The sequence below is a fragment of the Labeo rohita genome, chromosome 14, assembly GCF_022985175.1.
Source record: "Labeo rohita strain BAU-BD-2019 chromosome 14, IGBB_LRoh.1.0, whole genome shotgun sequence".
Lineage (NCBI taxonomy): Eukaryota > Metazoa > Chordata > Actinopteri > Cypriniformes > Cyprinidae > Labeo > Labeo rohita.
This window is the reverse complement of record NC_066882.1, coordinates 864,558-886,189: the sequence shown is the minus strand read 5'-3', so window position 1 is coordinate 886,189 and position 21,632 is coordinate 864,558. Positions and strand designations below refer to the sequence as shown.

General features: G+C 39.4%; 2 protein-coding genes and 1 pseudogene across 3 annotated transcripts; all 3 read left to right on the top strand.

Moving 5' to 3' along the window:
• LOC127176676 (E3 ubiquitin/ISG15 ligase TRIM25-like) overlaps nt 1–6,153 on the top strand; it is a 19,228-nt pseudogene extending 13,075 nt beyond the window's left edge.
• A 4,747-nt stretch (nt 6,154–10,900) lies between these two features.
• Nucleotides 10,901–13,206, top strand: LOC127176260 (E3 ubiquitin/ISG15 ligase TRIM25-like). Of its 2 annotated transcripts, none has more exons than XM_051127842.1 (6): nt 10,901–11,526; nt 11,701–11,796; nt 11,896–12,129; nt 12,545–12,648; nt 12,789–12,836; nt 13,063–13,206. In XM_051127842.1, exons 1-6 carry the CDS (start codon nt 10,954–10,956, stop codon nt 13,100–13,102), a joined length of 1,095 nt encoding a protein of 364 aa, XP_050983799.1. In that variant the 5' UTR covers nt 10,901–10,953; the 3' UTR covers nt 13,103–13,206. The 2 variants fall into 2 exon arrangements, with proteins under 2 accessions (XP_050983799.1, XP_050983800.1); XM_051127843.1 differs by having other exon boundaries at nt 12,946–13,136.
• Nucleotides 13,207–16,762: 3,556 nt separating this feature from the next.
• Nucleotides 16,763–19,424, top strand: LOC127176259 (E3 ubiquitin/ISG15 ligase TRIM25). The gene is made up of 5 exons (XM_051127841.1): nt 16,763–17,394; nt 17,701–17,796; nt 17,896–18,129; nt 18,821–18,980; nt 19,121–19,424. Exons 1-5 carry the CDS (start codon nt 16,816–16,818, stop codon nt 19,291–19,293), a joined length of 1,242 nt encoding a protein of 413 aa, XP_050983798.1. The 5' UTR covers nt 16,763–16,815; the 3' UTR covers nt 19,294–19,424.
• Nucleotides 19,425–21,632: the final 2,208 nt, after the last annotated feature.

Genomic DNA, 21,632 nt, shown 5'->3' with positions numbered 1-21,632 from the left:
CTCCGAGATGAGCCTTATGCAGGGAGGCACGCATCTCCTTTCTGACTCCATCATGATCTTTTTTCTTTTTTTTTCTCTTTACTTCACTTTACTTTGTTTTTTTTTTTTTTTTTTATAAGACGCTGCAAAACAACACACACACACACAAAACGGTCCTTGAAGACAAAGAAAACCTGCAGGTGTGTTCGATTCACATCTATTTATAACCCGCAGGTGCACGTAATCAGTTACGTCACCTACCGAGGTTATTTAAGCCAATTCTTGGCGTGTTTGACACACAATCTTCACAACCGGTCGAACAAAGAATGTTCTCATTAGCGTATTGATACGCAGCATCGAGTGTAGCTTTTGGTAGGGAACTGTCTCAATACTAACCATAGCAAGTTTGGAGTCTCTAACTGAAACTCTCTAGTGCCAGCAACAGCTCAAAGTTTGGTTTATGTTTATGCTAATAAGCAAAACTCCTTTTTTTTTTCCTTGACTAATGCATAGTGAGTCAAATGCATACCAAAATTGAAATTTTTGTGTGTCAAGATTTTTTGCAATTTTGAATTATATATAAACATACTTTTTCAAACTTGTCCTAGACAGTTTGTCTGATTTTCACCAAAATTGGCTCAGATCATCTTTAGACCATGCTGGAGTTTTGGAGTTGATTAGTCAAAACATTCTCAAATAACACATAAACAAATTCAACGACGAGCACAACTTTTCTCCACAACTTTTTAGCGTATTCTGACCAAACTTGGTGTGTGCTACAACAACCATGACCTGAGGGTACCTGCACAGTTTTGGCACAACACCACCTAGTGGTCAGGAGATATGAAAATAGATTTTTTTGTGTGTGTATAACTTCAGTTTGGCCAGTTAGATTCAGTGCAGTACCGAGTTGAACGTTACCCATCTTCCCATGTCAGCCACTATAAGAATCAGCCATTTTGATGTGAAATGTTGTATTTTACGAACACACTGGCGTAACGTAACTCTGTATGTGTCATTGGCACCATGCAATGCAATGTTTCAAAGCACTGCCATCTCGATGTCAAAAATTACAATTAAAAAAATTATATTTTATCATTTGATTTAGTTTTGCCTTTTTTCATAACTGGTCTTGACAGAGTCCTTGGATTATGCAGAGAACACTGATACCAATACCAAAAGCCAAAATTCCTGTCTGCCATTTAGTTATTCATTGAGAACCTACTTTTTCAAACTCCTCCTAGATTGTTGGTCCAAGTTTCCCTAGTTATGGATTTTGTTGTAATAGCCGTTTTCCGTTTAACACCAACAAATTTGATGGTATGATGCCAAACTGTATCTGATGCTGTATCTCTGAAAGATTTGACATATTGACACCAAACCTGGTCATTGTCACGTTACACTGACCACACAACATCAATTTAATAACAGCACCACCTATTGGTCAAAGGTGATAAACCATTCAATCATATTACTAGTGGTTCTGTGTGTGCACCTGGTATTCCCTAAATTAAGGTCTGTAGTTTTGTGTGAGGGGTAGATTTAAGGATAGGTGATAGAAAATACAGTTTGTAAAGTAGAGAAAAAAAACATTACGCCTATAGAATGAACCCATAAAACATGGAAACCCAACATATGTGTGTTATTCTCACATGAGGAACCTGCTTTACAGTCCCACAGACACACCTGTTTTACACACGTTACTCAAACACAGAACCAGGAAAAAGGAATCACCTGAGTTCAGAGAAAGAGAAACTGAAGTGTAGTTGAGCTGTTGTGTGTTTGTGTCTCTGTATTCATGCAGTAAAATGGCAGGAGCCCAGTTTTTTCAAGATGAATTCTTGTGTCCAGTGTGTCTGGATCTCCTGAAGGATCCAGTGGCCATTCCCTGTGGACACAGTTACTGTAAGATCTGTATTACAGGCTGCTGGGATCAGGAGGATCAGATGAGAGTCTACAGCTGCCCTCAGTGCAGACAGACCTTCAGTCCAAGACCTGCTTTAGCTAGAAACACCATGCTGGCTGAAGTGGTGGAGAAACTGAAGAAGAGGAAACGTCCTGCTGACTGTTACGCTGGAGCTGGAGATGTGCAGTGTGACGTCTGTACTGGAAGAAAATACAAATCCGTCAAGTCCTGTCTGGTGTGTCTGAACTCTTACTGTCAGAATCACCTTGAACAACATGAGAGTTTGTTTAAAGGAAAGAGACACAATTTGACTGATGCCACTGGACGACTGCAGGAGATGATCTGCCAGAAACATCAGAAGATCCTTGAGGTTTTCTGTCGCACTGATCAGAAATGTATATGTGTGCTGTGTATGGATGAACATAAAAACCACAACACTGTATCAGCTGCAGCACAGAGGACAGAGAAACAGGTATTTAAAACTAGACACTGATGAAATATTGCTGAAATTCATTTATATCGGCACCCATATTAACAGCTTACAGGATTCACACTGCACACCACAGCAGAAATGAACAGCAGCTGCAAAAAAGAGTATTACTGTTTGTTTAAAATGCACCATAAACCATCATCAGCAAAATCTTTCATAAAATAGGCTTTGATTAAGCAACATCAAATAATGGAGTGAACTAATCACCTATTCTTTGACAAAATATATACTTCTATCAGTCAAAGTGCAAGCTCTGCTACACAGCAGAAACACTGTCAGTATGAAGCTCAATCAGTTTCACTGCTTGCAGTGTGAAACATTCCTTTGCTTTCCTTATCCTTAATGATAATTCATGTACAATGTTTATAACCGATCATCAGTTCTGGAGTTTGAACTTACAGCCACTAATTATTAAATCAGATAAGTAATCTTTAAACTGCCTTGACCCCCTTTTTACTGGATTCATCTGTTCACATGATGATTTAGTGGCAGTAGTTTTCTGTGTCATTCACTATCATCTGTTTGTCCTGCAGAAGCAGCTGAAGGAGATGCAGAAGACGTTCCAGCAGAGAATCCAGCAGAGAGAGAAAGATCTTCAGCAGCTGAGAGAGGCTGTGGAGTCTCATAAGGTGAGTCTGGAGAAGAAGAGAAGTTTGTCTCAGTCTCAGTTCAGACTCTCTTGTCTCTTTCAGTCCCACTGAAGCCTGAATCACTGTGTGTCCTAACAGCGCTCTGCACAGACAGCAGTGGAGGACAGTGAGAGGATCTTTACTGAGCTCATCCGCTCCATTGAGAGAAGCCGCTCTGAGCTGATACGGCTGATCAGAGATCAGGAAAAGCGAGCGGTGAGTCGAGCTGAAGGACGACTGGAGCGACTGGAGCAGGAGATCAATGATCTGAGGAGGAGAGACGCTGAGCTGGAGCAGCTTTCACACACACAGGATCACATCCAGTTCCTGCAGGTAACACAGATCTAGAAGAACACCATCATAGTGGACTTGAGCATCTTAGTAGATGTTTTATCATCCAAACTATTTTCTAGAAAGTTCACATAGAGTGTAAGTGTCAAATACTAGAATCTGTAGCTCTAATGTGATTTAATGAATATGAGAAGAATGAAGCTGATGCTGTGAATGTGCTGGATTGAGGTGAGTTACTAAAGATCAGTCAAGTCAAATCTGATGTTGGTGCAGGTTATTGGGTGAAGTGTGGAGCTGATGAGTTTTGATTTCTGTTTTCTGTAGAGTTTCCAGTCTCTCTCAGCACCTCCTGAATCTACAGACGTAAATGACGATCCCTTCAGTTCTTTCCTCTCTTTTGATGGTCTGAGAGAATCTGTCCATCAGCTGAAAGACAAACTGGAGGATTTCTGCAAAGAGGAGCTCAAGAAGATCTCAGACAGAGGTAAAGTCCTGGAGATTCATCTGCTCTCAGAAACGAGTCCATCATCATCTCATATCATGGAGAACATCATATTAGAAATGTGTTAGGAATGGATGCAGGATCATGAGAATCACACTGTTCATGTCTGTTGATTTCCACAGTCACATTCACCAACATTGTTTTCCGGAACAGGAACGACTTCCTACAATGTAAGTCAGTAAGAAAACAAGCAGAAAAACTCACTGAGTGTGTTCATGTTCTTCCTGTAGAAGGTGAAAGAAGAGTTTTATAATTGATGATGTACACTCTTAAAAATAAAGGTGCTTTAAAAGGTTCTTGACAGTGATGCCATAGAAAAAACATTTTTGATTCCACAAAGAGCCATTCAGTCAAAGGTTCTTTAAAGAACCATCTCTTTCTTACCTTTTTATAACCTTCTTTCCCCACAAAGAACCTTTTGTGAAACAGGTTTTTTGTGCGCCATGTGTTTTTTTTTTTTCAAAAATGAAGACAAATCTGATTAAATTAATGCAGTTATAAGGCAAATTTTGTTAATTAATCATTTACAATCATCTGTGACTGAAGTCCATTTTTAGGCTAGCTGTCATGTGTTTATATAAATAGTAATATTAAATCGTAAAATAAATAAGCAACTATCTAATGACAGTTAAACAGATGACATTGTTTACTGCTTGTTTTGTTGCACTCTGGTGAAGCCAACTTAAGTGAATAATAAACCTCCACTTGGAAGTGGAAAGAGAAAGATTTTTAGGTTACTTACTTTTTTGAGGGGCAATCTTTCTACTATATTTATCTATTACATGTAAGAGCTTTTGAAGCCTATTTCTTACCTAGATAATTTGGAAACACGCACTTGCTTTTCAACGTATTTTGAAGTCACACTGAATATTAATTGGGGTATGCCATTTAAAACACGAATAATAGCTTATCTCTCTTTGTTATACCATTGCCTTTCTGAGGAACACAGAAAACTGTTAGAATATTACAATGAAATGAACAGTAATTCATATATGCATAATATTTAAATAATATATAAAAAATATAGCAACAATTGCTTAGTTAGAGCTGACGCCTGATGCTTCAATATGTGAGCTTTCAAGCAGTAATGCACCAGACCAGTCTCCCTCATTTCCATGCGGCACTTGTAAAAGTAAAAATAAATAAATACAAAATAAATAAATGCAAAAAATATATACAATAATTTTACACTTTAAAAGTTAAAAAGATACAAATAAATGTTAAAAACAATATTCTTTGTTGTATTTTTTGTTGATAATACTTACAATAAATTATTGAATTTAATTGGCGTCTCTCACATTGTCCCACAGCAACATTAAAATTGTGTAGATTAGTGTAAAATGTTTTATAGTAATAATTTTTTCTATTTAGTGTCCATTCATTCATTCATTTAACATTTAATATTGGGGCATCCAAGCTGAACATTTTTTAAAGTAACACAATAATTACTTTCCCTGGTAATTAGTTACTTTTATAATGATGTAACTCAGTTGCTAGTTAATTTACTATTTGTGAGAAGTAACTAGTAACTATAAATAATGTTACTTTTTTTTTAAAGTAACAAGCCCAACACTGCTGATGATTGCCTGAACATGAAGAGTTCAGCTACATGAAAAGATCAAACAGATTCATAATTCCTGATTCTGATGTGTTTTATCTCCATCAGATTCCCATCAGCTCACTCTGGATCTGAACACAGTGAATAAACTCCTCCGTCTGTCTGAGAACAACAGAGTGATTACTTACACTTTAACAGATCAGTCGTATCCTGATCATCCAGACAGATTTGATGTGTGGCCTCAGGTGTTGTGTAGAGAGAGTGTGTGTGGACGCTGTTACTGGGAGATTGAGTGGAGTGGAGGTGTTGGTGTATATATATCAGTGTCATATAAGAGCATCAGCAGGAAGGGACGGGGTTATGAGTGTGGGTTTGGATCTAATGATCAGTCCTGGAGTTTGTTCTGCACTACCTCCATTTACTCATTCAGACACAATAATACAAAGACTGATCTCGCTGTAAAGCCCATCAGCAGTAGAATAGGAGTGTTTGTGGATCACAGTGCAGGAACTCTGTCCTTCTACAGCGTCTCTGACACAATGAGCCTCATCCACACAGTCCAGACCACATTCACTCAGCCGCTCTATCCTGGGTTTATTGTTTGTTCTGGATCATCAGTGAAACTGTGCTGATGAATCAGAATAGACTGATGAGAGATTCTACCCATAATGCTTTGAGCTGATGATGAATCAGTAACAGTGAGATGTTATAGAGTCTCCTGTTTTCTCTTCATGACATTAATACTGCAGCTGAACTTCTGTCAGTGAAATAACATGTCAGAATAAATGTGTGTAATAAATCCTCATTTAGACAGTAAGATCAGTGTGTGTGTGAGTCCTGCTGAGTGAACATGTGTTTCTGTGCTTTTCTCTCAACCTCTGTTTGTGTTGATCAAAACCATTCATTTGTTTTTACAGTTTTTTGTGATTGCTAACAATTCATGAGACAGTTCACCATTTTCTCACCATTCACCATTACAAACACAGACTACTGCACTGCGTAGAGAACACTAGTGAGATCCATTTAGCTTGAGTTGAGAGTAGCAGGAGCTTGAGTTGGGATGCAGATGTACATTTACTTTCATTCAGTACCTGTTTCTGTGAGCAGCCCATCTGTGAAAATTATACTTCATGTTTCATACATTTGTAGATCATGATAACCACAGGTACAGCACCTTACTACTAAGGTGCTATGTTTACTATGGTAAAAATCAGCCTAACTATATAGTTTCTATAATATTTGCTATGAAAAACAGTAACCTGAAGCCATTCAGTATAAGTAGGCTACAAATACAAATGCACAACAAACAACTGATATGACTTAATGACAAAAATACTAAAATTATATTACATTACTCGTTTAATATACAGTATTTAGTACATTACTAACATAATACATTTCAATATGAATAATATAGCTGCAAGCAGCGATGATGGGCCCGAGCCGTCAGCGCAACCGCCACCCTGGTGCCGCCAGGAAAACGGTGCCCAGCGGGCACATGCATTGACAGTAACCCTGTTCCAGTTTGGATTGAAGGGTTACAGCAATGAAAGGGTTAAAATCAAAATGCTTTTAAGTCATTCTGATACAGTGAGACTGAGCTGAATTAAGTTAAAAAGATTCCTTATCCTATGAGGTCATCTTGTGTTCATCCCTGGTATTACAGTCTTCATCTGCCAGTTTACATGTGTGTTATTTCAAATATTTTTGCAGTCTCTGAAAATATGATAAACATATTTCCTAAGAATGACTTGTTTTTCATATGTAAAAAGTTGTGAAGAGTTACGAAAATGCATCTCTCTATCTCATACAAACACACATACAACCACCCAGTTGTGTCAGTGTTACTACAGTAAAACCATGGTAAATGTTGGTGATTTGTAGATTGAAAAGCCTTCTAACTGGATCGTTGTTGCATGATCCAGCTCTGATTTATTTGGCTTTAAACTTTAAATCGCACACCTACAGTACTGTGCAAAAGTCTTAGGCCACTAGTATTTTCACCAGCTAAAAAATGGTTTAAAGTAAGTTATTTCTATCTTTTGCTGTAGTGTGTCAGTAGAAAACATCAGTTTACATTTCCAAACATTCTGTTTGCCATTAATTGTAATAATCTAGTGAGATTTTTTTTGCACAAGGAGTCTGACAACAGCCAGTGCTCCACACTGAGATCTGATCTCACCATCATCCAGTCTGTCTCTGGAATGACATGAAGAAACAGAACAAACTGAAACAGAGTAAATCCAGAAGAACTGTGGCAACATCTCCAAGATGTTTCAAGTAACCTACCTGCAAACTACCTAAAAAACTCTGCACAAGTGTACCTAGGGCAAAAGCTGCTTTAAATGCAAAGGATGGTCACATCAAATGCTGATTTATTTTAGTTAATAGAAGTTCTTTGATAAAGAAAATCTATTTATGACATTGTTTTTGACAGCATCCTCATTTTATGTGCCTAACTGTCTAAAAATGTTAACAGTAGCTTTGTGAGTGTAGGACTCTTAAAGCATCTTGGAGATGTTGCCACAGTTCTTCTGGATTTAGTCTGTCTCCGTTTTTTCTGTTTCTTAAGACAGACTGGATTGAATGATGGAGAGATCAGATCTCTGTTTGCACAAGGAGTCTGACAACAGCCTGTGCTCCATACAAAAATCTCACTGGATTATTATTATTAATGGCAAAATGAATGTTTAGAAATGTAAACTGATGTTTCCTACTGACACACTACAGCAAAAGATAGAAATAACTTACTTTTACCTAGTGAAAATACTAGTGACCTAAGACTTTTGCACAGTACTGTATGTGATTTGTACTAGAGAACTCTGCACTGAACTCAAACGCGATCACAAGATTTCACAGCGCTGTCTCATGATCGTGATTGATCAGTGTAGTAAATACATTGCCTGTAGCTCACACTGCGCTCTCTTGTTTTTTTGAGCTGAGTAGATAAAAGGTTCATGCAAAGCGTGGTTTTAAAGGAGGCACGCCATTTTGTTTCGCTTTTGGTGCGTTTGGCATTTAATACATATTTCTCACGCACAATAGGACGCTTATCAGTTAAGCGGCTTTCACACAGAATGCGGAAAGCGCTGTGCTATGAAACCCATTCATTTCAATGGCTTGCGCTGCGTGAGGATGGTTTGTTGCTGCGTCAACCAAAGCGCACGTGCAGCGGAGTACACCACTGGTGCGCAAGCCGTGCTCAAAGTTCAAATTAGTTGAACTTTTGCAGCTGTGCTGAACCCAGATGCCAGCGCAGCGCTTTCCGCGTTCAGTGTGAAAGCCACTTTAGATGGATTGGTAGTGGCACCAGCGCGACCTCTAACAAAATTTAGTGTCACATAACTTGGCACTGTAAGCATATGATTTAAAAAAATTTTATATAAAATTATTAGTGGAGTATTTTATACATCTTTATTTGACCTCAAAGCATATCAGCTCCCACGGCCCCCGTGTGAACTCTTGGGAACCACTGCTCTAGACAGTCATCTCTCAGTTCTATACAAATGCAGCACATGTAAGAAGTACTTGAAATGTGTAAAAATTAGAAATGTTTTGGAATATTTGAGAAAGGTGTCTTTTTGAGAACTAAATGAATGATTTGGGAAATTGGTCCAAATGAATCAGTTATAGTGTGTTTCGAGAAAACCTTGTAACACTGTTATTTTCCTGTTCATTACTGTAAAGATGCTTCGAAACAATCTGTATCATATGAAATGCTATAGAAATAAGTCTGATTTGATTTATGTAGATTCTGAAGAGCAGTAATAAATGATTCATTTGTGTAAATTCAGTTATTATTTTGTCTTGTGGACTGTAAATAAACATTGTTTATGTCAGACAGCTTATTCAGGGCAGGACTAAATAAAAACAACAGGACATTTTTGTATCTGTTAGTTTTATCTATCAACCTTCAAAATCTATAATGTTTCACAGAACTTTAATGTCTGTTTTGACAAACTCCACTTTCCTTGTTAATTGCTTTGAATTACATGCCAAGCCAAGCACCAAAGGTGTGTAGACACCTATTGTTTCCATTTATTTTCTTCATTTTCCACTATTGAGTCTATGGCAGCCCATAAAATCACTTGTGGAAAAGTTATAAAATTTGGCACACAGATAGAGAACAGTCTCAACATTAACTACAGCAAGTTTGGAGTCTCTAACTCAAACTCTCTAGCGCCACCAACAGCTCAAATTTTGAATTATGTTTATGCTAATAACTTGTATAAGTTATTAGTATAAGTTGTATGTTTACCAAAATGTAAATTTCAATGGGTCAACATTTTTTGCAATTTTCAATTGTACGAAAAACATACTTTTTCAAATTTATCCTAGATGCTTTATCTGATTTTCACCTAAATTGGCTCTGATCATCTTCAAACCATGCTGGCAAAAAGTTATGGAGTTCAATTTGATTAGTCAAACTGTTCTTGAATAATGCGTGAACAAATTCGACAAAGAACACGCCAAAATGTACATGAGGCAATATCTCCGCAATGCTTTAGCGTATTCAAACCAATCTTGGTGTGTGTTATAATAGCCATGACCTGGCACAGCACCACCTAGTGGTCAGGAGATATGAAAAATGGCTATTTTGGTGATAACTTCAGAATGGTTTGGTCAATAAAATGGTCAATTAGATTCAATGCAGCATACTGAGTCAAATTATTTCCGGATTTCCTATATCAGCCATTTTGGGCTTTTGCCACTTTGAATTGTCATAAAATGCCATATTTCACAAATGCATTGGCATATCACCACATAACTCAGAACGTGTCTTCAAAAATTACGAAATATCAAAAACATTTCAAACTTCTCCCAGCCTGTTTGTCTGATTTTCACCAAATTAGACTCAGATCATCTTCAGACCATGGTGGGAAAGAGTTACAGATTTCGTGCCAAAAGACTAAACGGTTTTTGTTTACTGCATCAACAAATTTGATGGCACACTGCCAACCTGCACCTGAGGCTGCATCTCTGCGAAGATTTGACATACTGACACCAAACTTTGTGTTTCATTGTCACCTCACACTTTCACCACATCAATTTAGTAACAGCACCACCTATTGGTCAAAAGTGATAAACCATTAAACTATATTACTAGTGGGCCTTGTTTGGCCTAGTTTGGACATTGTATTCCCTATGTTATAAAGACCACATATCCCCACAAGTATAGTAATAGCAGTAAAATTTGACCTTGTGGTGACAAATTTTTGGTCCCCATGAGAAAACAAACTTATAGCTTATAGCTTAAGTCCTACAGAGTGAAGTTTTTTTTTTTTTTTTTAAATCTAAAAATGCAGAAAGTATAAAGTCAGAGATAGGTTTAATGCAAGGAGATGGAAAATACAGTTTGTACAGTATAAAAACCATTACACCTATGGAATGAAAGCATAAAACATGGAAACCAGTGTGAGTGACCCTACAGGAGCAGGAATGAGGAACCAGCTTTACAAACTTGTGGACAGACCTGTTTCACACACGTCACTCAAACACAAAACCAGGAAACAAACTTCACCTTGTGAGTTCAGGAAAAGAGAGATTGAAGCGTAATTGAGCTGTTGTGTGTTTGTGTCTCTGTATTCATGCAGTAAAATGGCAGAAGCCAGAATTTCTCGGGATGAGTTCATGTGTCCAGTGTGTCTGGATCTCCTGAAGGATCCAGTGACCATTCCCTGTGGACACAGTTACTGTAAGAGCTGTATTACAGGCTGCTGGGATCAGGAGGATCAGATGAGAGTCTACAGCTGCCCTCAGTGCAGACAGACCTTCAGTCCAAGACCTGATTTAGCTAGAAACACCATGCTGGCTGAAGTGGTGGAGAAACTGAAGAAGACCAAACTTCCTGCTGACTGTTACGCTGGAGCTGGAGATGTGCAGTGTGACGTCTGTACTGGAACAAAATACAAAGCCGTCAAGTCCTGTCTGGTGTGTCTGAACTCTTACTGTCAGAATTACCTTGAGCAACATGAGAGTTTCTTTAAAGGAAAGGGACACAATCTGACTCATGCCATTGGACGACTGCAGGAGAAGTTCTGCCAGAAACATGAGAAGATCCTTGAGATTTTCTGTCGCACTGACCGGAAATTTATCTGTGTGCTGTGTCCAATGGATGAACATAAACACCACTACATTGTAGGAGCTGCAGTAGAGAGGACAGAAAAACAGGTATTTAAAACTAGAGATCAAGTTACTAGTGCAGTGATCCAATAGTCTGTTTATATTCTGCGTAGAGGTGCAGCTTAATTATACAGAACACAGAAACACTGTCAGTGTGACGCTCAAACTCAGTTGGTGCCAGTAGTTTTCTGAGACATTTACTATAATATCTCCGTCCTGCAGAATCTGCTGAAGGAGATGCATAAGATAATCCAGCAGAGAATCCAGCAGAGAGAGAAAGATCTTCAGCAGCTGAGAGAGGCTGTGGAGTCTCATAAGGTGAGTCTGGAGAAGAAGGAAAGTTTGTCTCAGTCTCAGTTCAGACTCTCTTGTCTCTTTCAGTCCCACTGAAGCCTGAATCACTGTGTGTCCTAACAGCGCTCTGCACAGACAGCAGTGGAGGACAGTGAGAGGATCTTTACTGAGCTCATCCGCTCCATTGAGAGAAGCCGCTCTGAGCTGATACGACTGATCAGAGATCAGGAAAAGCGAGCGGTGAGTCGAGATGAAGGACGACTGGAGCGACTGGAGCAGGAGATCAGTGATCTGAGGAGGAGAGACGCTGAGCTGGAGCAGCTTTCACACACACAGGATCACATCCAGTTCCTGCAGGTAACAGAGATCTAAAGGGACTTGAGCCAGATCCTGCTGTGACAGGTGACTCACAGAGAAACATTTAATGAGTTTCTTATTATATAATCATCAGACAGACTGTAGGAAAGGGAGGAAATCATGTGACATGTGACCAAGTATGGTGACCCACACTTGGAAGTACTTTGTGCTTTGCAAAACCCAACCCATGCACACAGTAGCAGTTGGGGGTTCAGTGCCTTGATCAAGGGTCTCACCTCAGTCAAGGTATTGAGGATGGAGAGAGTGGTGACGCCTCACCGACAATCCCTGCCTGACCTGAGACTCAAACCCACAACCTTTGGGTTATAAGTCCTACTCTCTAACCATTAGGCCATGACTGCAGGTTATTGGGTGAAGTGTGGAACTGATGAGTTTTGATTTCTCTTTTTTGTAGTGTTTCCAGTCTTTCTCAGTACCTCAAACCAAAATTTGTCCGTCAGCTGAGAGACAAACTGGAGGATTTCTGCAAAGAGGAGCTCAAGAAGATCTCAGACAGAGGTAAAGTCCTGGAGATTCATCTGCTCTCAGAAACGAGTCCATCATCATCTCATATCATGGAGAACATCATATTAGAAATGTGTTAGGAATGGATGCAGGATCATGAGAATCACACTGTTCATGTCTGTTGATTTCCACAGTCACATTCACCAACATTGTTTCCAGGAACAGGAAGGAGTTTCTACAATGTAAGTCAGTAAGAAAACAAGCAGAAAAACTCACTGAGTGTGTTCATGTTCTTCCTGTAGAAGGTGAACGAAGAGTTTTTATAATTGATGTAAATGATGATTTCCACAGGATATCTGCTCATCTGTACTGAGACACTGATGATACACTGAACATGAAGAGTTCAGCTACATGAAAAGATCAAACAGATTCATAATTCCTGATTCTGATGTGTTTTATCTCCATCAGATTCCCATCAGCTCACTCTGGATCTGAACACAGTGAATAAACGCCTTCAACTGTCTGAGAGAAACAGAATGATTACTGACACTGGCACAGATCAGTTGTATCCTGATCATCCAGACAGATTTGACGTGCACTCTCAGGTGTTGTGTAGAGAGAGTGTGTGTGGAAGCTGTTACTGGGAGATTGAGTGGAGTGGAGGTGATTATGGTGTGGAGATATCAGTATCATATAAGAGCATCAGCAGGAAGGGAGATGGTGTTGAGTGTAGGTTTGGGTATAATGATCAATCCTGGAGTTTATACTGCTCTCCTTCCAGTTACTTATTCATACACAATAACATATGGACTCGTCTCCCTATAAAGTCCATCAGCAGTAGAATAGGAGTGTTTGTGGATCACAGTGCAGGAACTCTGTCCTTCTACAGCGTCTCTGACACAATGAGCCTCATCCACACAGTCCAGACCACATTCACTCAGCCGCTCTATCCTGTTTTTTTTGTTTTTATTGGATCATCAGTGAAACTGTGTTGATGAATCAGAATAGACTGATGAGAAATTCTACCCATAATGCTTTGAGCTGCACGATGAGTGAACAGTGAGATGTTATAGACATTAATGCTGCAGCTGAATGTCTGTCAGTGAAATAACATGCCATTCTCTTTTGTCAGGATGAAACTTCAAACACAAAGACTACTGCACTTTCTAGAAAACACTAGTGAGATCAACCAAAAACACTGTCACAAGCCTCCTTTTAGGAATCAGAAATCATTTTCATGTCTATTATTGTACACAGCACACAGAGTGTAGACGCAGTAAAATTCAGCAATAAACTTCAAGAAATATGTGCTTTCATTACACTGCTGCAATGACATTTTTCAGAACTTTAAATGCCATCTTTCAACAAATGTTTCTTTGTGAACTCTCCATGACATTGTGCTTTGTTTACAAAAAAAAAAAAAAAAATCCTCAGTCCAATCCTCTGACACAATCTGGGATGCCTTTAAAAAAATAAACTGTCCACTTGTTCCTTATGCTGGGATCCTTTTGATATCTGTACAAAGACGCAAACGAGTTGTTTAAACCAAACGTGTCAAAGTGAATGTTTATTCACTCTATTTTTCCTATTGACAACAGACGAAAGTGTGTGGACTGCGTCAGAGAGTGAACGTGCATCTGTATACTGTATCCACTGTAGACAAGATAGCAGCAGTGATTGTAATTTCTATTTGCTTCTGATGCAACGTGACACTCGCATTCATCAATGCCAGTGGGCGAGGCCTATGGTGAAAAGATGACTATTCGTCTATGTCTTGCTCTGGAGGCAATGTTTATGCAAATGTGTCCCCTGTGATGTCATCTTGCACCTCAGATCTAAACGAGCAATTTTTGTAGCTTGATTAAATAAATGCTTTGTTCTTAATGAGAAGGATGTTTTAAGCTATGAAACTAGCAGGATGTCTTAAAGGTACAAAAAGAACTCTTATATGCAAAAAAAACAATCAAGTCAAATTTGATTTCTTATGTCATGACCCCTTTAACTAAACTGTCTGAGGCCTGGTTCTCCAGTGTGGTCAGAGATATTGTGGCTTGCAGTCATAAAAGTCACCTAAGAATAATTTTGGTGTCAGGTGCGTAGGGAAATTTCAACCACAATTTTGGCGAGCCAGCCAGGAGACCTGGGACCATTCCTTCACAGGCTAAAAGGACTTAAGGTCTATACATTTCAAATGCTTCAAAAAGTAAATAAAAGCTTAAAATGAGTTTTCGATTCTGTTGAGTAAAAGTACAAAGAATTAACAGATAAATTACAAAGGATTAAAAAGCATCTGCCACCCGAAGTTTATTTTGTATTCTAGACACTATCAAATGGCCACAGTTTTGAGAACGCACCAGACGTGAAGGACTAAAAGGCGAGTGTTTGTTCAAGTACTGAGGAGCTAAACCATTTAGGGCTTACTAAGTATTTAGCAAGATTTTAAAATGTATACAATGATTAATAGGGAGCCAGTGCAGTGTTGACAGAACCGGGCTAATATGGTCATACTTTCTGGTTCTTTATGGAACTCTAGCTGCTGCATTTTGTACTAGCTGGGCACAACCTGTGTTCCTTGAAGGCAGTGCATGTGCCGGGCAAAATTGAACCAGGGAGTGGACATGTTGTCCCAGGTAGTGTGTCTCCAGAAGAATAGTGACTTCACCCCCAGATGGTTCAGATAATTTGGGAGACTTTCAGGAAGGTAGAGGTTGACCTCTTTGCCTCAGAAGACAACTCCCATCGCCCAACATTTTTCTCAAAAGATCAAGACGCACTGGCCTACAAATGGCCCAATGCATACCTGTATGTCTTTCTCCTGATCGCTCTGCTCCCTCGGGCCATCAGACAAGCCGGGGAGGTCAGATGCTTGGTCCTTCTGGTGGCCCCACTCTGGCAGAACCACAGGTTCCCTGAGCTGATACAGCTACTGTCAGCACCCTCCTCGCCAATTCTACTGAGAAAGGACCTTTTCTCTCAAGTGAGAGGACAATTTGGCACCTCCATTAATAAATTAATAAATCGTAGGAACGAATTAACAAGTTGTAGGAAAGAATTATGTCCTGTTCCTGTCCCGCACCCCTGTCAAAGCGCAGTGCACCGTATACAATAATTAGAAATTATAATTAAACATGACTTAGTGACTACATTTCTGTTACTTTCCATGTTGAATGCCTTTGTATTGCAGGGCTCTAGACTGATCAAAACTGTCACATTTTAGATAATTTTATTTATTTATTTATTTATTTAGAGAATGTTTAAGTTAAAATTTGACATGGTCGCATTTGTGTGAGTGCATGATCTGCAGTGCTGAAGCGTCTGTTCCATACAGCGGGAGTTACAGTGTTACAAAGCCGTGGCATATTCAGGATTTCACTGATCATGTGAAGAGTAGTTTTCGTTGTGAGTGCTTCGGGTGTAGAGCCTGGTTTGTATTTGTAGTGTCAGCAGGAGCAAGGTGGTGATGCTTTTGATGCTTTTGGGAAACGCACCCTGGATTAGTTCTATTTTTCTTTTTGTTTTCGTTTTGAAATGTTGTTTTCAGATTGCGAATTCGAAAGTGAAAGCATCTGCAGTTCAGCTTATAACACAGCAAAAGTGAACTTAATTCACAAAATTCAGATCATAAATAATGATACTGATAAAAAAAAGGGATTGAATGTAAACCACTCATTACTATCTATTTAATCCTAACAAATAAGTAAGAAAAATCGGCCTACCTAGAGCACTTTTGTGGTCACCACATAAAATACAAGTAAAAAACATACATGATACACTGATTAATAATTAACAGCTTTTAACATTTGCCTCATGTGCAAATATATCATGTGTAACTGGTAGTATGCCTTTAAAAGGGTAATTTATATTATCATTATATATTTTCCACAGTGTCTTCATTAAGGCCTACTCGACAACCAAAGCATTATACATGCAATATGAGTGAACATAACCTTGTACAGTAGAACAACCATTAGACCTATGGAATGTAAAATACAAAATAAATATTTTTGAAGAATATTAAATATGCAAACCCAACATGCATGTTAGTGTGACTCTGCAGGAGCAGGAATGAGGAACCTGGTTTACAGTCTCATAGACACACCTGTTTAACACACGTCACACAAACACAGAACCAGGAACCAGGAATCAAGTGATTGCAGGAAAAGAGAAACTGAAGTGTAGTTGAGCTGTTGTGTGTTTGTGTCTCTGTATTCATGCAGTAAAATGGAAGAAGACAGAATTTCCATAAATAAGAAGGAGTTCACGTGTGCAGTGTGTCTGGATCTCCTGAAGGATCCAGTGGCCATTCCCTGTGGACACAGTTACTGTAAGAGCTGTATTACAGGCTGCTGGGATCAGGAGGATCAGATGAGAGTCTACAGCTGCCCTCAGTGCAGACAGACCTTCAGCAGTCCAAGACCTGCTTTAGCTAGAAACACCATGCTGGCTGAAGTGGTGGAGAAACTGAAGAAGACCAAACTTCCTGCTGACTGTTACGCTGGAGCTGGAGATGTGCAGTGTGACGTCTGTACTGGAACAAAATACAAAGCCGTCAAGTCCTGTCTGGTGTGTCTGAACTCTTACTGTCAGAATCACCTTGAACAACACGAGAGTTTCTTTAAAGGAAAGAGACACAATTTGACTGATGCCACTGGACGACTGCCGGAGATGATCTGCCAGAAACATGAGAAGATCCTTGAGGTTTTCTGTCGCACTGATCAGAAATGTATATGTGTGCTGTGTATGGATGAACATAAAAACCACGACACTGTATCAGCTGCAGCACAGAGGACAGAAAAACAGGTATTTAAAACTAGAGATCAAGTTAATACTCAGTGCAGTGATCCAATAGTCTGTTTATTTTCTGTGTAGAGCTGCAGCTTAATTACACAGAAACACTGTCAGTGTAAAGCTCTACGTGTGTGTCAGATTCACTTTTATAATACTTATACTTGCAGTGTGAAACAAGCCATGATCGATCATCACTTCTGGAGTTTGAGCCTACAGCCATTAGTTATCAGTTCCACTTTTACTGGATTCATCTGTTCACATGATGATTTAGTGTCAGTAGTTTTCTGTGACATTCACTATCATCTGTTTGTCCTGCAGAAGCAGCTGAAGGAGACGCAGAAGACGTTCCAGCAGAGAATCCAGCAGGGAGAGAAAGATCTTCAGCAGCTGAGAGAGGCTGTGGAGTCTCATAAGGTGAGTCTGGAGATGAAGAGAAGTTTGTCTCAGTCTCAGTTCAGACTCTCTTGTCTCTTTCAGTCCCACTGAAGCCTGAATCACTGTGTGTCCTAACAGCGCTCTGCACAGACAGCAGTGGAGGACAGTGAGAGGATCTTTACTGAGCTCATCCGCTCCATTGAGAGAAGCCGCTCTGAGCTGATACGGCTGATCAGAGATCAGGAAAAGCGAGCAGTGAGTCGAGCTGAAGGACGACTGGAGCGACTGGAGCAGGAGATCAATGATCTGAGGAGGAGAGACGCTGAGCTGGAGCAGCTTTCACACACACAGGATCACATCCAGTTCCTGCAGGTAACACAGATCTAGAAGAACACCATCATAGTGGACTTGAGACACATCCTGCTGTGACAGGAGACTCACAGAGAAAAATTTCATCAGTGTCTTATTATATAATCATCAGTCAGACTCTCATCTGATCATCTTCTTCTGAAAGAGATGCCACTTACAAATGGCTTTCAGCTCTGGAAATCATTTCTCTGAGCTCTTTCGTCTGGAAGACATATTTAAGTTGTTCAAAAATTCAATAACATTTCTAACATTCATCTAATTTTTCCTTCTGATTTATTATGCCATTCTGAGGAACAGTCATCTAAATTGGATCAGACAATGTTCAAACCTGATTTTTATTTGCCTGTAAGACAAAGATACATTTGACCATAAAGATCCCAAACATGAAGTCAGGCTATATATTAGCAATGCTTATTGCTATGAGTATTGAAATCAAACCAAACCAAACCTGAGTGTGTCTTAAGGATCCTTGTGAAGTTTCAGTGTTTCTATAAGGTTCTCATTTAGTGTAAGAAGCAAATACTAGAATCTGTAGCTCTAATGTGATTTAATGAATATGAGAAGAATGAAGCTGATGCTGTGAAAGTGCTGGATTGAGGTGAGTTACTAAAGATCAGTCAAGTCAAATCTGATGTTGGTGCAGGTTATTGGGTGAAGTGTGGAGCTGATGAGTTTTGATTTCTGTTTTCTGTAGAGTTTCCAGTCTCTCTCAGCACCTCCTGAATCTACAGACATAAATGATGATCCCTTCATTTCTCTCGTCTCTTTTGATGGTCTGAGAGAATCTGTCCATCAGCTGAAAGACAAACTGGAGGATTTCTGCAAAGAGGAGCTCAAGAAGATCTCAGACAGAGGTAAAGTCCTGGAGATTCATCTGCTCTCAGAAACGAGTCCATCATCATCTCATATCATGGAGAACATCATATTAGAAATGTGTTAGGAATGGATGCAGGATCATGAGAATCACACTGTTCATGTCTGTTGATTTCCACAGTCACATTCAACAACATTGTTCCCAGGACCAGGAACGACTTCCTACAATGTAAGTCAGTAAGAAAACAAGCAGAAAAACTCACTGAGTGTGTTCATGTTCTTCCTGTAGAAGGTGAAAGAATAATTGATGATGTAAATGATGATTTGCACAGGATATCTGCTCATCTGTACTGAGACACTGATGATACACTGAACATGAAGAGTTCAGCTACATGAAAACATCAAACAGATTCATAATTCCTGATTCTGATGTGTTTTATCTCCATCAGATTCCCATCAGCTCACTCTGGATCTGAACACAGTGAATGAACACCTCCGTCTATCTGAGAGAAACAGAATGATTACTGACACTGGTGAAAACCAGCCGTATCCTGATCATCCAGACAGATTTGATTTTTATCATCAGGTGTTGTGTAGAGAGAGTGTGTGTGGACGCTGTTACTGGGAGATTGAGTGGAGTGGAAAAAAAGGTGTGTATATATCAGTGTCATATAAAAGCATCAGCAGGAAGGGACCAGGTAATGAGTGTCGGTATGGATCTAATGATCAGTCCTGGAGTTTGATCTGCCGTCCCTCCAGTTACTCATTCAGAAACAATAACATAAAGACTGATCTCCCTGTGACGTCCATCAGCAGTAGAATAGGAGTGTTTGTGGATCACAGTGCAGGAACTCTGTCCTTCTACAGCGTCTCTGACACAATGAGCCTCATCCACACAGTCCAGACCACATTCACTCAGCCGCTCTATCCTGGGTTTGGGTTTGAAACTGGGTTTCGGTTTGGATCTGGATCTGGAACTGGGTTTCAGTTTGGATCTGGAAATGGGTTTCAGTTTGGATCTAGATCTGGGTTTGAATCTGGAACTGGGTTTCGGTTTGGATCTGGATCTGAATCTGGATCTGGGTTTCGGTTTGGATCTGGGTTTGAATCTGGATCTCGGGTTGAATCTGGATCTGGAACTGGGTTTCAGTTTGGATCGGGATCTGGAACTGGGTTTCGGTTTGGATCTGGATCTGGATCTGAATCAGGATCTGGGTTTCGGTTTGGATCTGGATCTGGAACTGGGTCTCAGTTTGGATCTGGATCTGGGTTTCAGTTTGGATCTGGGTTTGAATCTGGATCTCGGGTTGAATCTGGATCTGGAACTGGGTTTCAGTTTGGATCGGGATCTGGAACTGGGTTTCAGTTTGGATCGGGATCTGGAACTGGGTTTCGGTTTGGATCTGGATCTGGATCTGAATCAGGATCTGGGTTTCGGTTTGGATCTGGATCTGGAACTGGGTCTCAGTTTGGATCTGGATCTGGGTTTCAGTTTGGATCTGGATCCGGGTTTGAATCTGGATCTGGGTTTCAGTTTGGATCTGGATCACGGGTTGAATCTGGATCTGGGTTTCAGTTTGGATCTGGATCTGGAACTGGGTTTTGGTTTGGATCTGGGTTTGAATCTGGATCTGGAACTGGGTCAAAATCTAGATCTGGGTTTGAATTTGGATCTGGATCTGGGTTTATTGTTTGTTCTGGATCATCAGTGAAACTGTGTTGATGAAATATAATAGATTGACTAGAGATTCTACTCATAATGCTTTGAGCTGATGATGAATCAGTAACAGTGAGATGTTATAGAATCTATTCCTTTTCTGTTTATGACATTAATACTGCAGCTGAACTTCTGTCAGTGAAATAACATGTCAGAATTAAAGTGTGTAATAAATCCTCTAATTATGGCGCTGTACAATTGCTGGAAACATTTTTTCTTTGTGGAAGCTTTGTGTTTGGTTGGCTAAAAAAAATATTAAAATTCAACTCAAATATTATAAGTACAATTTTTTAAGTATGTCATCCTGGACTCGCTCTCTAGTTTCATACAAATGCAGCTGCTGTTATTTTGTACACTGTAATGGATTATAAGATAACTAACAAACTGTTTTTTTTTCATATATTTTCATATTAAATCAATATATTTTATTACCATAATTATGTGGTGAAATACGTGAAAAATGCTACCTATGAGTGCACCGCATCCCTTAAATGTCTGTCTATTTTAAACTTAATGCTTGCTAGCATCTGCTTTCCTCACGGAAGCTTTGCATTGAAATATCTCAATTCAGATCTCTGTTTTATGTCTAATTATTTACTTTTTGGGAAGCAGCCATGTAATAAGCAGGATAACGTACATCCAGTCAGTTGTTATTGCACAATAAAGCCCTTTAGTCTTATACAACATCTCTCCACTTTGTGTCGGGCTGCAGGAAAAAGCTGTCAGGCTTTATTTTGCAATAACAACCAGCTGGATGTACATTATCCCTTACACATAGACAGTAAGATCAGTGTGAGTCCTGCTAAGTGACCATGTGTTTCTGTGCTTTTCTTCTTTGATCAAAATAACTTTAGCTTTTCTCAAATACATAGCAAATAATTGTACACAACATGCACTTAAAAAAAAAAGGGGGGGGGGCACAAACAAAAAAATGTGAATCAAGAAATACACGTTTGATGTACCTTTTTTGTTAAAT